The sequence below is a fragment of the Aythya marila genome (assembly GCF_965140915.1).
Source record: "Aythya marila genome assembly, chromosome: 2".
Lineage (NCBI taxonomy): Eukaryota > Metazoa > Chordata > Aves > Anseriformes > Anatidae > Aythya > Aythya marila.
Window position 1 is genome coordinate 138,493,568 of NC_139043.1, and position 12,238 is coordinate 138,505,805.

The window sequence follows — 12,238 nt, forward strand, 5'->3', positions numbered from 1 at the left end:
ACATGTCTCCAAGCTGGGATCTACAAAACGGAAAAATTTGAAACTTCATTTGCTTTTTTAAAATTGCCTCACTGTTTAAGTCTTAGAACACTATAATAAAGGAATATGATTCTTTTATCTGCTCATGGCAATTGCCATAAGCTGGTCTCATGCCAAAAAGCATAATGTCTATCATTATTCTGTTTGTTTCAAATATAGCATAGTTTGGCCCCGATCAGAAAAGATATTCAGAACAGGTAACATTTCAGCTAATAGTTCCAGCTAACAATGCCATGTGTAATTTTCTTCATTTAGTTTAAATACCCATAACACCAGCACTGTGTGTCACCTGCAGAAAGATTTAGAATCACGATCTTTTTTCACAATGTGAAGAGCAATTAGTTATTTCACTATAGTTTCTAAGCTGCAGCACAATATACAAACTGTTCCATTTCTTTGATGAGCCACCTCTTTGAAAAAATAGACCAGGAAGAACACAGTTTCACAGTCCATTGAGAGACTGATCATTCCCATCCAAGCCTTTCCCTCAAGTCTTGCTGCATAAATTAGGTCTGCAGTAGTACTGCTGCCATTCAGCCTCATCTGGCAAAGCAGACAGGGTTTCTGCTTCAGCTGGAATGAAACAGCTCTTTTTTTCAAGTTAGAAATAGAATTTCAGTTAAGGAAAACTCAAAGATTTTTGTGGTGTGGTCTAGGCTTACCTCCTGGACAATGCCTCATAGCCATTTTACACCGTCTGGATTCTGCAATGGTTGGGCATGGTATTGTGTCTTTTGCTGGCTTCTTCACAATTTGTCTTGTTCTCGTTTCCAGGCCCCACTTAAATCCACATGTTTTATTGTTTCTGCTGCACGTTCCCCACTCACTCCACTGACCCACTTCACAGCCTTCTGACAAAGCAAAAAAGAAAACACATTATCAATTCTTCTGGTTCTTTCATTCTCTTGTATAAAATTTTGCAATCAGCAAGCACCACTAGAATGCACCACTTAAAAGCTTTTCTGCTAACCAGCAAAAACTTGGATACAAAATATTTTACAGAATCTGAATCATTTCAGTCTATATCATTTCAAGCATAAAACAGTCAGACTATCAATCTGCTTGTACAAACAGCATGTCAGTCCCAAATACTCAGAAACACTCCTAAAATCATGAGATTGATCTACATTTTTCTCTTTTTATTTAATAAATCCTATTCAGTTGTCAACTAGATTTCCAAAGCTCAAGAGTTCATGTTTTTAGGTCCTCCCTACCATGAAATACAAGGACCATTCTTGAAAGGAGTCTGTTCTGACAGTTGCCAGGCTTCAAGGTAAAACACCAAGCTGTGAGACTCAAGCAAGTGCTAGTGTTGGCTCAAAGTTATAAATCAACTTTCTACTAAACACACTAATTTGCTAGTTTACATTTGGAAAAAAAAATAAAATAGAGAGGAAAAAAAGGCTCTGAGCTGGTGACAGGATCTCAGTGCTATATATTTTACAGAGCCTGCAAAGGAATATTCACCGTGGTTTTGCATCAAGAGATGGTGAAAATGTGTAAGATCAACTTCAGCTTCTATTACTCTCTCTTCCAGTTCTTCTCATCTTTCTAATTTGTCCTGCACATGGATGTGACTACCAACACATCTTCCTGATTACAGGACTTGTACACATCATTTTTTTTATTTCCCCCTCCAACAGTGTTTGTTGTAGAATGCCCAGTGTGCATAGATGATGCCATACAGCGACTTAAATGAGCTGGTATATCAAACTCCTCCTTTGCTTCCCTTTATTTACTAAATGGAATTGTGGAGAGCTACAGAGGAATTAAAAATGACTTTGAAGCCCAGGTGCTACAGCAATTCAATCTGCCCTGCCGCTGGGTTTTGGACTTTGTGAAAGGCAAGAGGATCAGGTAGTTTTATGAGGGCAAGAATTCAGTGAGTATGTTATTGAATTCAAATGCTAATGCAAATAATGTCCTTCATGAAATCTTGCAAATTCTGAGTTACAAGATAATTCACGGGACATAACTTCCTGATGCAGAAAAGAGATGCATTCCCAGTAATGCATTATTTCAAAGTTTGGAAAAAAATATATATATATTATTATTATGGAGAAAGAGCTCCAGACACAATCCATTAGTGAATATTTCTTGATGGGAACTGCTAAGCATCAGCCTAAAAAATTTGTCATCAGCATTTGAACCTGGCCACCTGGCAAAGGAGTAGCTTCAGCAGCACTGCTGTGCTAGAAGACTCACCCACACATTCCATAAGCTCTTCCAAGGCAGCAAATCCAGGAGGGCATCCTCTGAAGCAGCGGCCTCTGTGTGAGTAGAAGCCAGTTTTGCATTTGGTGCAAAAGTCTCTGCTAAAGCAGGAGTCGCAGTTTTCTATTCTGCATCCTGAATCAAAAGGATCATAAGGAATAATGACACTGCTAAGTTAGACTCAAAATGAAAGGATTTATAAAGCAATAGAATCGCAAAACCACAAGTACTATAATGAGGAACAGTTATCCTAAAATCCATTCACTATATAAGAGAAATCAGTTAACGGTATGTACCACATTTCCTTACATCCTTTTGATCCTATTTGCTAATCAAAACTGTAGATAAAACTTCCAATTAAGTGATTTTTGAGTTCATGTAATCTTTCTGGAGGAAAAATATCAAATAGAAACTAATCTTCTGTTTAAGTGATATCAGGGGAAGTAAGACAGAAGTTATTTTGGGAAGTATGCAAATACTCCACATATTTGTTTGGTTGGTTTATTATTTATTCCTGCAAGAAGGATCCACATTTTTTACATGACTTGACCCAATAAACAGCTGAATGTTTTCATGTGTTACGTCTGATTTCCATATCTGCACATATGGATGTGCCACCAGGAAAAAAAAAAAAAAAAAAAAGTAAAAAAGTCAAGTTTTCTGCATACAATTGTTCTCTATCATTAATGAAGTCAATCCATAAATATATATTTATTTATTAATATATTAAATGTATTAAATGACAAAACATATACAGCTATAATAAACAATAAAAATATAGCTACTGCCTTTTGAAACATTGAATTTTACTAAAAAACAGCTTTTTTTTTTTTTTTACCAAAAAAAAATCATACCAAAACACTTAATCACCAAATCTTAAGCATACCAAAACAATTAGTCTGGGTGATTGTGGGAAATTATTTATTGTAGCAACTAGGAAAACATGACACTTATCAGATCAGATTTCTTATGACATTGGACAAGAAATTAGGCAAAGTGCATGGAAAAGAGGAAAAAAAAAATATTTCAAACGCTGGTATACCCTTGGTTAGAAAACTCAAAAATCAGTTTGAAGTTTCCCACTGCAAAAGGTACGCATTTCAGGCTGTGTGCAGACACAATCAGACAACATGTTTGCAAGGAAATCCAGTGCCCAGCATTTCTCAAAGGGACTCCTACCAGCACATCAACAGCAAAAGCTTGGTTTCTTACCCACAGTCTTTTTTATAGGAAATTCCCAAGATTTACCATTTCCTTTTCATGAGGTTTGCACTAAAGATCAATGCCCATACAATAATTCTGCAAAATCACTTCCCTAGATTAATGCATCTGCAAGGTAAAATAAGGCGAGCTGCTCTGCTGTACTGGGTGTACTGAAGTAGTTAACCGCAAATCTGGCTTGTTATATTCAATATGTACTGCAAATATTTTATCAATTGCAATGCTTGAATCAAACATTCAGTGTGTTTAAATATTCAGAAAAAAAAAAAAAAAAAAAAAAAAAAAGCCTTTTGCCCACACACACAAGGCAGCTTGAAAAGACATCAAGGTTTTTCCAAACCATTTAGTCCAATGATGAGGTGAAGAACAGAACATTAAAAGATAAATTAGCATCATGTGACCCTCCCTCATATCTAAATGACGCAAGTAGTTTGTTTGTTTTTTTTTTTTTTGGAATAGTGTTTTAACTACTGCTTTCAAATTATGTTGAGGAGTAATACATATAAAGTTTATTCTATTTGAACTCTCTTGAGTCAAAGAGAGATTAAATGGAAAACATTTCCTGCTGATAATATATAAACATGCTGATCAGGTGAAATCCTGTCTCACCTTACACTGGGGGTACATAACACATATATGAATACCTTATATTCAAGCATTAAACTAATGGATCAGTCTCCTATTAGTTCTTTGATCGTATTTCAAATTTCCATCCTATTTATATCCTTTGCTTTGCCTTCTATGTCAATTTTATTTTGTATTGCAGTATAGCCCTTATCATGACAATTATATTTTGGACACATTAATAGGGACTCCTGGGTTAAGAGTGGGCTGAGATTTCCAGCTAAGCAACTTATTTTTAATTTTTTCCTATAAAGATAAATTACTCCAAATATCAAATACCTATTGTTTAATCTGTATCAGATGCAGTTTAGGGAAAAAATACTAAAAAATATATTAGGAATACTTTAAGATTTCTGACACTAAAATTTTAATTCCCCAGAGTGATCCAGCATGGTGCTTGGGGTTACCGGGTACTACTTGTAATGTTTCAAATCATGAAGGATGCTTGTGTAGCTCTAAGACTTGAAGGAGTTCTTTCAGTACAGATTCAATAAACTAAACTAAAGAGATAAAGAAAAGTGGTATTCCAAAACTTTCTATGAGTCTATTTTCAATCACAGTCACAGGAGTGGTTATAAAACCAAGAAATTTTTTAAGTGGATTATTTTTGGTGCCTAGCTTAATTTTATCACATTGTTTAAATGCTTTTGGGGCAAATTTACATTACTTATATTTTAAATCAATGTGATATTAATAAATAATTTTAACTGTGTCTAAGCCAAGTAAATCAAAATAAGTTAATTCTTAAAACTCTTTTGCTTTTAAAGCTATCAACATGGACAGAGAAAGAACGCATACTTATTTTTAGTTGAACGTTTAAAGAATACTGATTCTTCATTATCAATATTAAGATACATTGGTATGCAACTAAATACAACTGTATTAAACTTAGTATTTCTTTTTGTTTACTAGCATTATCTACATATATGTTATTAAATGTAAGTCTTAACAGAACTCTATTCTAAATTCCTTTTTTTTTTTTGTATTCTATCATTTAAATAATGTGTAATCTGGTATGAAATCTAAAGAGCTGTTTGACATCATATTCAATAGTTAAAAAAATAGCATTTTACAAAACGGCTTTATCCTTTACACAAAATAACATAATAAGAAAACAAGGAAATATTGTTTATAGTGAATTGTTTTTATTTATATTTCATTTATATTATATTTATACTGTTTATAATGAATTGCTTTCTTCTGATTGCCATAGCTGTCAACTGTTCTAATTTTTTGATCTTAGCATCTTATGTCTAACTCTGGAAAAGGGAAGCAAAACCTTTACTATTTTTCTCAATAACTTTAAATTAACTAGCCAGTTTACTGACAACTATAATAAACTGGAACAAAAGAGATATTATTTTTTAATCTGGAAAAGACATCCAAAGGATGAATTTAACTTGCTAGCTGTAAATCTAATTGCCTTTTTCACTAGTTTATTTCATTTTCTGTACTGTTCCAGTAGCTAAACGATACTGCTAGTATACTGTTTTGTGTTTTTTTTCCACTTAAAAGACTACTTAGAAGTTTACAACACCACAAAAAAAAAATACAAACTTAAAAAAAAAAAAAAACACCTTGAGCATTATTAAGATTTTAGACACAAGTTGTTCTGTAAAAGAAAGAAACAGATGATGCAAAACCCCCAGTACTCTTCAGAAATGCTTTGATTTTTGCTCTAAAAATAAACATAAAAATGTGTATATGCTTCTGAAAAGTTGGGGATAACTGGTAGATTTTAGAATTTGCAAGGAGAAGTCTAGAAGTGGAGTTTTAGAGGCTTTGGGGGAAAGATAAGGCTAGTGTTGAGGAGAGAATGAATTGATAAGTTCAGGCTTGCAGAAGAAACCTTAAGAGCAATCACACACCTCTGGCAGGCCAACCATACTTGCAGGGCAACAAGAAGCTAGGATACCTAATGTTTGTGGTGGTTTTACCGTGCTAGGCAGCTAAACACCGTAACTGCTCTCTTACTCCCCCTCCTTAGATGAGGAGGGGAAGAAGTAAAGTGAAGAACAACTCACGGGTTGAGATGAGGATAATTTAATTAAAGGGAAATAATAAGGAAAATTATTAAGGAAAGATTATTATTAACTAAACAATATAACTAAAGGAGAAAAAAAGGGGGGGGGGAAGGGAGGGAGAAAGTGAAACAAAAAACAAACAAACAAACAAAACAAATAAAGGCTATGTGGAAGTGCAGAGGAAAGAAATTACTCTCTACTTCCCACAAATGAGCGATGCTTGACCATGCCCTTGAAGCAGGGCCTCAACACATGCAGCTGCTGTTCAGGGTCACATTTTCACAAGGAGAGCCCACCCCTCCCCTCTTCTTCCTGTTTCCACCTTTTGTTGCTGAGTGTGACACCACATGGTATGGAATAGCCCTTTGGTTGGTTGAAGTCAGCTGCCCTGGTGATGTTTCTCTTCTCACTTTTTTGCCCACCCCCTAGGAGGGTTAGAGAGAGTCCTAATGCTGTGCCAGCACTGCTCAGCAGTAGACACAACCCTGATGTGATACCACTGCTGTTCTAGCTACAAGTGCAGAGCACAGCAGTGTATGGGCTGCTGCAGGGAAAGTTAACATCCCAGCCAGACCCAGTACATTTTCAGAACCTGAGAGTGAAGAAGAGGTGCTTTGGTGCTGCTGCTCCCATTCACCTAGCAGCAAGACACCTGTATGTTAGAATCCCTACCGCTTCCTTCTCTGATACTCGATTTGCAGTGGGTCTGCTTCCCATCAGACCTCAAGTACCTTCTATTCCTGCTTGGCATTGTGTCTCCTTATATCCTACTGGACCTACTACCCACTACTACTACACAGTCAGGAACTCTCATAACACTCATACTTCATCTCTTCTAGCACAACCTATTTTCTGGCTAATGTCTCTGTCTTAGCACTAAAAGTAATGTCACATTCTTGCTTCCATTCTTCCACTTCAAATGTATAAAATACTATTTTATTTTATTTTAGGTACAGTTTCAATAAACTAAACTAAAGAGATAAAGAAAAGTGGAATTCCAAAACTTAGAAATGCTAACTTTTCTATGAGTCTATTTTCAGTCATAGTCACAGAAGTGGACATAAAACTATGAAAGTCATCCCCATGTGGAAGTGATATATTTTCCTCTGGTACCACCCTCACCTATCTAGAATTCAAAAAGCACTCAGGGACCCCCAGAGAAATCTGGTGGTATGTCTGATTAGCACAGCCTATTTCTAAACAGATGCCATTTTTTTAAATGTTACACCAGACTTCCCACCAGAGCAGTATGTAAACACTAAAAGCTCAACATTCTGACCTCATTGAAATCCATGGCAAAAGTCCTAAGTGCTTCAGCAAGGGCAGTTTTCAACTTACAAGTTTTTTTACACCAACAGATAGATCACAGCCCACTATAACTACCTTAATGGGCAAAAACAATATTAACCCCTCTGAAGAGAGACAATCTTTCATGATAAATGTGTATTCACAAAGTAAAAATTGAGAACTAAAGAAGAGCAGTACTCCAACAGTCAGAAATGCTAACTTTCTACAAAGTCTATGTGTAGTCACAAACTGTCACAGGAGTGGTTATAAAATCACAGCACCATGACTTCACCCCTCAGGGGAAAGGGTGGAAAAGAAGTCATTGCTTTGTCTGGTGAAGCTACACTGGGCTGAAATTAGACTAGAGTGCTCTGCTGAACTATCTTCAGTATTTAGGCAAAACAAAATTAAACAAAAATGTATCCCTTCAATAGAGCTCTGAAATGTATTTATTTATTTATTTATTCATACAAGATACATACCTTCTCCAATGGAAAGTCTATTGATACTGTGCAATCTCTTAATTTAACCTGAGAGAAGAGTAAGGACTTGAGTGAGTGACATTTCAATGCAGCACAAAGGCAGATTGCAGTATGTTAAAGTGCCTCCATGCTTTAGAACAGCTACAGAATATACTCAAAAATGAAATATAATTCCATGAGCTACAGCTGACCAGGACCTCAATGACCAGGAAACCTACAGAACTGAAGGACCAAATTTTTTGGTTTTCCAGAGTAGAAAAAGAAAGAGAATCACATCTCCCTCAAAAGAGCCATTGGAAAAAAAAAAAAAAAAAGAAAAAAAAAAAAAAGAATCCAAATACAGAAATTTAAAACATTTTAGACGTTGCTTACTGAAACAGAGTAGGAATAGATTAGTTATGAGCTTAGGAGCCAATGCCCCTTTTTACTTAATTTTCAGTGAGCTTTAGCACCCCATGGCACTTCAGAAATAATTTTCTTCTAAACTGTTTCTACATACACACCAGATTTTTATTATTATTATTTCTATTTTTTAAGTAATAGCTGTGAACCATGTTTCAGTCAAGATCAGGGCAACCTATCTTGGCTGGCCAGCAATAAAATATTTGGTTTTAGACTTTACAGTCTCATTTATTTTGATCCATATATTCATTCTGAATATCACAAAAAACAAATGTAACTGAGGTGGATGAAGCTTTCAATATTTATAGAAAACTGCATAGAATGCTACATTAAAGAAGTTTGGAGGGAAAAAGCCTGGATTACACATCATGCCCAAATTAGAGATACATTTTAAGCAGATGAAATACAGTAATATTAAAAGATTTTCCTGAGCAGTTTTGACATCCTGACAGTCCTGATAAGCCACTTATACTAATTCTTCTTTTAAAATAAGCATATAAGAATTGACAGACTCATATTTTAGAGAAGGAATCAAAATCCCAGGAGTTCAAAATATAAATTCAGATACTGAATTAAATTTAGACCTAGGTACATATGTCTGCTATGACTGGAAAAAAAGAGAAGAAAAAGAGGAAGAGGAAGAGGAAGAGGAAGAGGAAGAGGAAGAGGAAGAGGAAGAGGAAGAGGAAGAGGAAGAGGAAGAGGAAGAGGAAGAGAAGAAGTACATGTATCTGACAATAGCTTAATTTTATCCTATAGTTACAGAAAGCATAACATTACCAGAACAAGTACTATCCTTCCATTGTAAATCTACCACCTGATTTAAGATGATGTAGAATAAGCTGAATTGTAGAGAAACTATAATGCCTTTGGAAATCAAGCTGAAGAATACAATTCGGCAACTCCCTCTCTCATTTTTCTGCTTCTCAGTAAACACCATTGGTGCTCCACTCTTAACTTCATGCTGCCATCCTGACATTGCATCTTAGAGGCATACAATGGTTTGGTTTGGAAAGGACATTAAAGACCACCTAGTTCCAGCCCCCCTGCCATGGGCAGGGACACCTCCCACCAGACCAGGTTGCCCAAAGCCCTATCTAACCTGGCCTTGAACACTTCAAGGGATGGGGCATCCACAGCTTCTCTGGGCAACCTGTGCCAGTGCCTCATCCGTTGACCAGCACCAACTTTTACACTAATCCCCTGCAGAATTCCCTGAACTAGGAAACATTTCAAAAACCCATGCATTTCATAATTCACCTGGAAGACAGAAGACAAAGGCACATGAGGGACAAAGACTGTTAATACTACTAAGAGTAGGAGACACGTGGCCAGAGCTGAAGTAAGCTATGCTGTGAGCAGCTCCTGTAGAGTTGAATGACCAATGGAAAAAAGAGACCAAAACATCAACTGGCTTTCAGAAAGGTCACTGAGGAGACAGTAAGGAGAGGGGGAAATTCATAAGAAAAAGAGGTTCAAACTACATGGAAGCTATTTAAAATCCCAAACAAAAGTAGCCTTAGTAGGAGTGCAGGAGGGGGGGTTGTTTTGTTTTACTATTTATTATTATAAAAATAGACATTTCTAACCTACAATTTCAGCAGGAGCTGAACATAAATTCTAGAGAATGTTACATAGCCACTTGACAGTAATGGTTCCTAAAGTTTACCACAGGTCCATGATTTTAAAGAGATCAATGCTACTTATAAAATACTATAACAAGGATTTCTTTTTTTAATTCACTTAATAAAAACTTAACAATACATTTCTGTTATATTATTGAGATCTTTAAACAAATGCCAAACAATAGTGTTTTCAACTCATATTTTACAAATATATATTTATTAATATATATTAATAATTATAATAATTATATTTATATATAATATTATATAATTATATAATAATTATTATATTAATTATTATAATATAATTAATATAATAATTATATAATAATTATATTTATATCTAATATAAAATTATATTATGTATTATATATAATATTATTATATTAATAAATAATTTATTAATATATATTAATAAATAAGTTAAATTTTATTAAATCTATTCACTACAGATTTAAGAAATCTTAATTCAAAACACTATTAAGATTTTTTTGTTGGCAGCTGAATGGGAGGTCTTCTGTCAGAATACAAAAATTGGCCAAAAATCAAAAAATTAAGAATATGACCAAATCTTTACCAAGAAGCACTTGAAGGAGGAAAAGAGAGTAGAAGAGATGAAATAAAAGAGAGGAAAAAAAAGAAAATGTCTATAACATAATGATAGTTAAAAGTTAATATCTGGCCATACGATTTGACTTTCAAAATCCCAAATTTTGATATTTATTTATTTTATTTCAAATACTGTTTTTTCTTTATAAGAGAAAGTCATGAAAATGGTTGCTAAAAAGTCAGAATAAAATGATTTTATTTAAGACAAATTGTGTTTCCTTGTTTTGAACCCTTGACAGACTGGTATGAATTGTACTGACTACAATCATCTTAGAGCTTCATATACTCTGCAGTACTACACAAGGAATAATAAAGCTATCATATGTCAATGATGCCTTACAATTTTGTAACAAAGTTTGAAAAAAATATCATATTTCTTTATATTTCATGTGTTTAATAAATAAATTATTTGTTTAAAAGCTTCTGTTTATTTTACTTAAGGCACATGGAAGAGGTAATAACAAATTTAGCATTGAGAAAGAAAGTGGACATAAAGAAATGGAGTAGCCAGACAAATCTGAAGGGAGGTATAATTTCTAAGTTGTAAGTATGTCTTCCCCCAAAAAGATTACAATGGATACTGACTAGGTTGAAACATTCAAGATAGGCTCAATACATTAATCAGACCAACGTTAAACCAACACTGAGGTGACAGATTTCATTCCATTTTTTGTGTTTTCTTCTTCTTCCTTGGAATATTTTTAATTCTTGTTGGAAGAGTATAATTCAAAGTTATTAATTATTAAAATTTATTGGAAAACTAACAAACTGTAGCTCATCTCTTGGGCATGCTTTTACAGAAAAGACACAACACTTTCCAATTTGGTGTCCAAATGTACTGCATTCTTATACTTCAGTGTTCAAGATGAAAATCAACTCCAGAAGGAAACACTACATCGACTTCTAGGGACAAGTAGTTTAAAAATTACATGATTCACTGTTACTAGAAAAACAGTCTAGAACCATTTAGCAAATTCAAGAGACACATACTGCTTACATGTAGAAAAGAAAATTAGCCTTGAAATTCAAAATTTCCGTAATTTTTGGAGCCGTTGCACTTGGCTGTAGTATTTATTGTGTTACATTTGGCACTAACTATGCTTGGCTTTTAAAATCATGTCAACATTTTCCATAAAAAAAAAATGTTCTATAGCTTCTCTAACAAAAATGGGCAAATGTTCCAGTAATAAAATGTTAAACAGCTTTTGTGCCTGTAAAGACATTAATAGGGCAGAAATCATTTCAGCTTATGTAATTTAAGCCCTGTAACTCCCAGACGGATTTTAACATTGCCAGAATTTTTATTATTTTTAGCTGAGATAATACTATCTGAGCAATAGGCTGTAACTAGCCGTACCTAAAACTATCTAACATCAAGTAGGAAGAAACCTATTCTACTTTTTAAGAATGTTTATTTAAGTCTGTTTGAATCCACAAAATGTCTGTGTTTCAACAATGCCGTGTGTGTGCCGTGCAAGATCACCAAACCAAGAGCAAAAATGTGGGTATGATTTATAAATACACCAGTTGGCGATTACACCAAAACAAAAATATACAGGTCAAAAATCATTGGAGGGGAACCAAAACTGGTCTGTAAATGCAACTGCATAATTATTCTCAGAGGGGGAGACTGTCAAAGGCATGAGGGTGAGTTAAATATGCAGCACTCAACACATGCCAGTATGGATTGGACACAACCTCATTTGTGCTT

The 12,238-nt window shown here is 34.5% G+C and overlaps 1 protein-coding gene across 6 annotated transcripts in view; it reads right to left on the reverse strand.

Moving 5' to 3' along the window:
- Window positions 1-12,238, reverse strand: part of RSPO2 (R-spondin 2) — a 113,364-nt gene that overhangs the window by 45,327 nt on the left and 55,799 nt on the right. For all 6 annotated transcript variants that reach the window (XM_082752769.1, XM_082752768.1, XM_082752771.1 and 3 more), the window contains 2 exons: window positions 2,245-2,388; window positions 702-890 (listed from right to left, as the gene is read on the reverse strand). In XM_082752769.1, coding sequence (XP_082608895.1) covers window positions 702-890; window positions 2,245-2,388 — 333 coding nt within the window. The remainder of the gene's footprint in view (window positions 1-701; window positions 891-2,244; window positions 2,389-12,238) is intronic.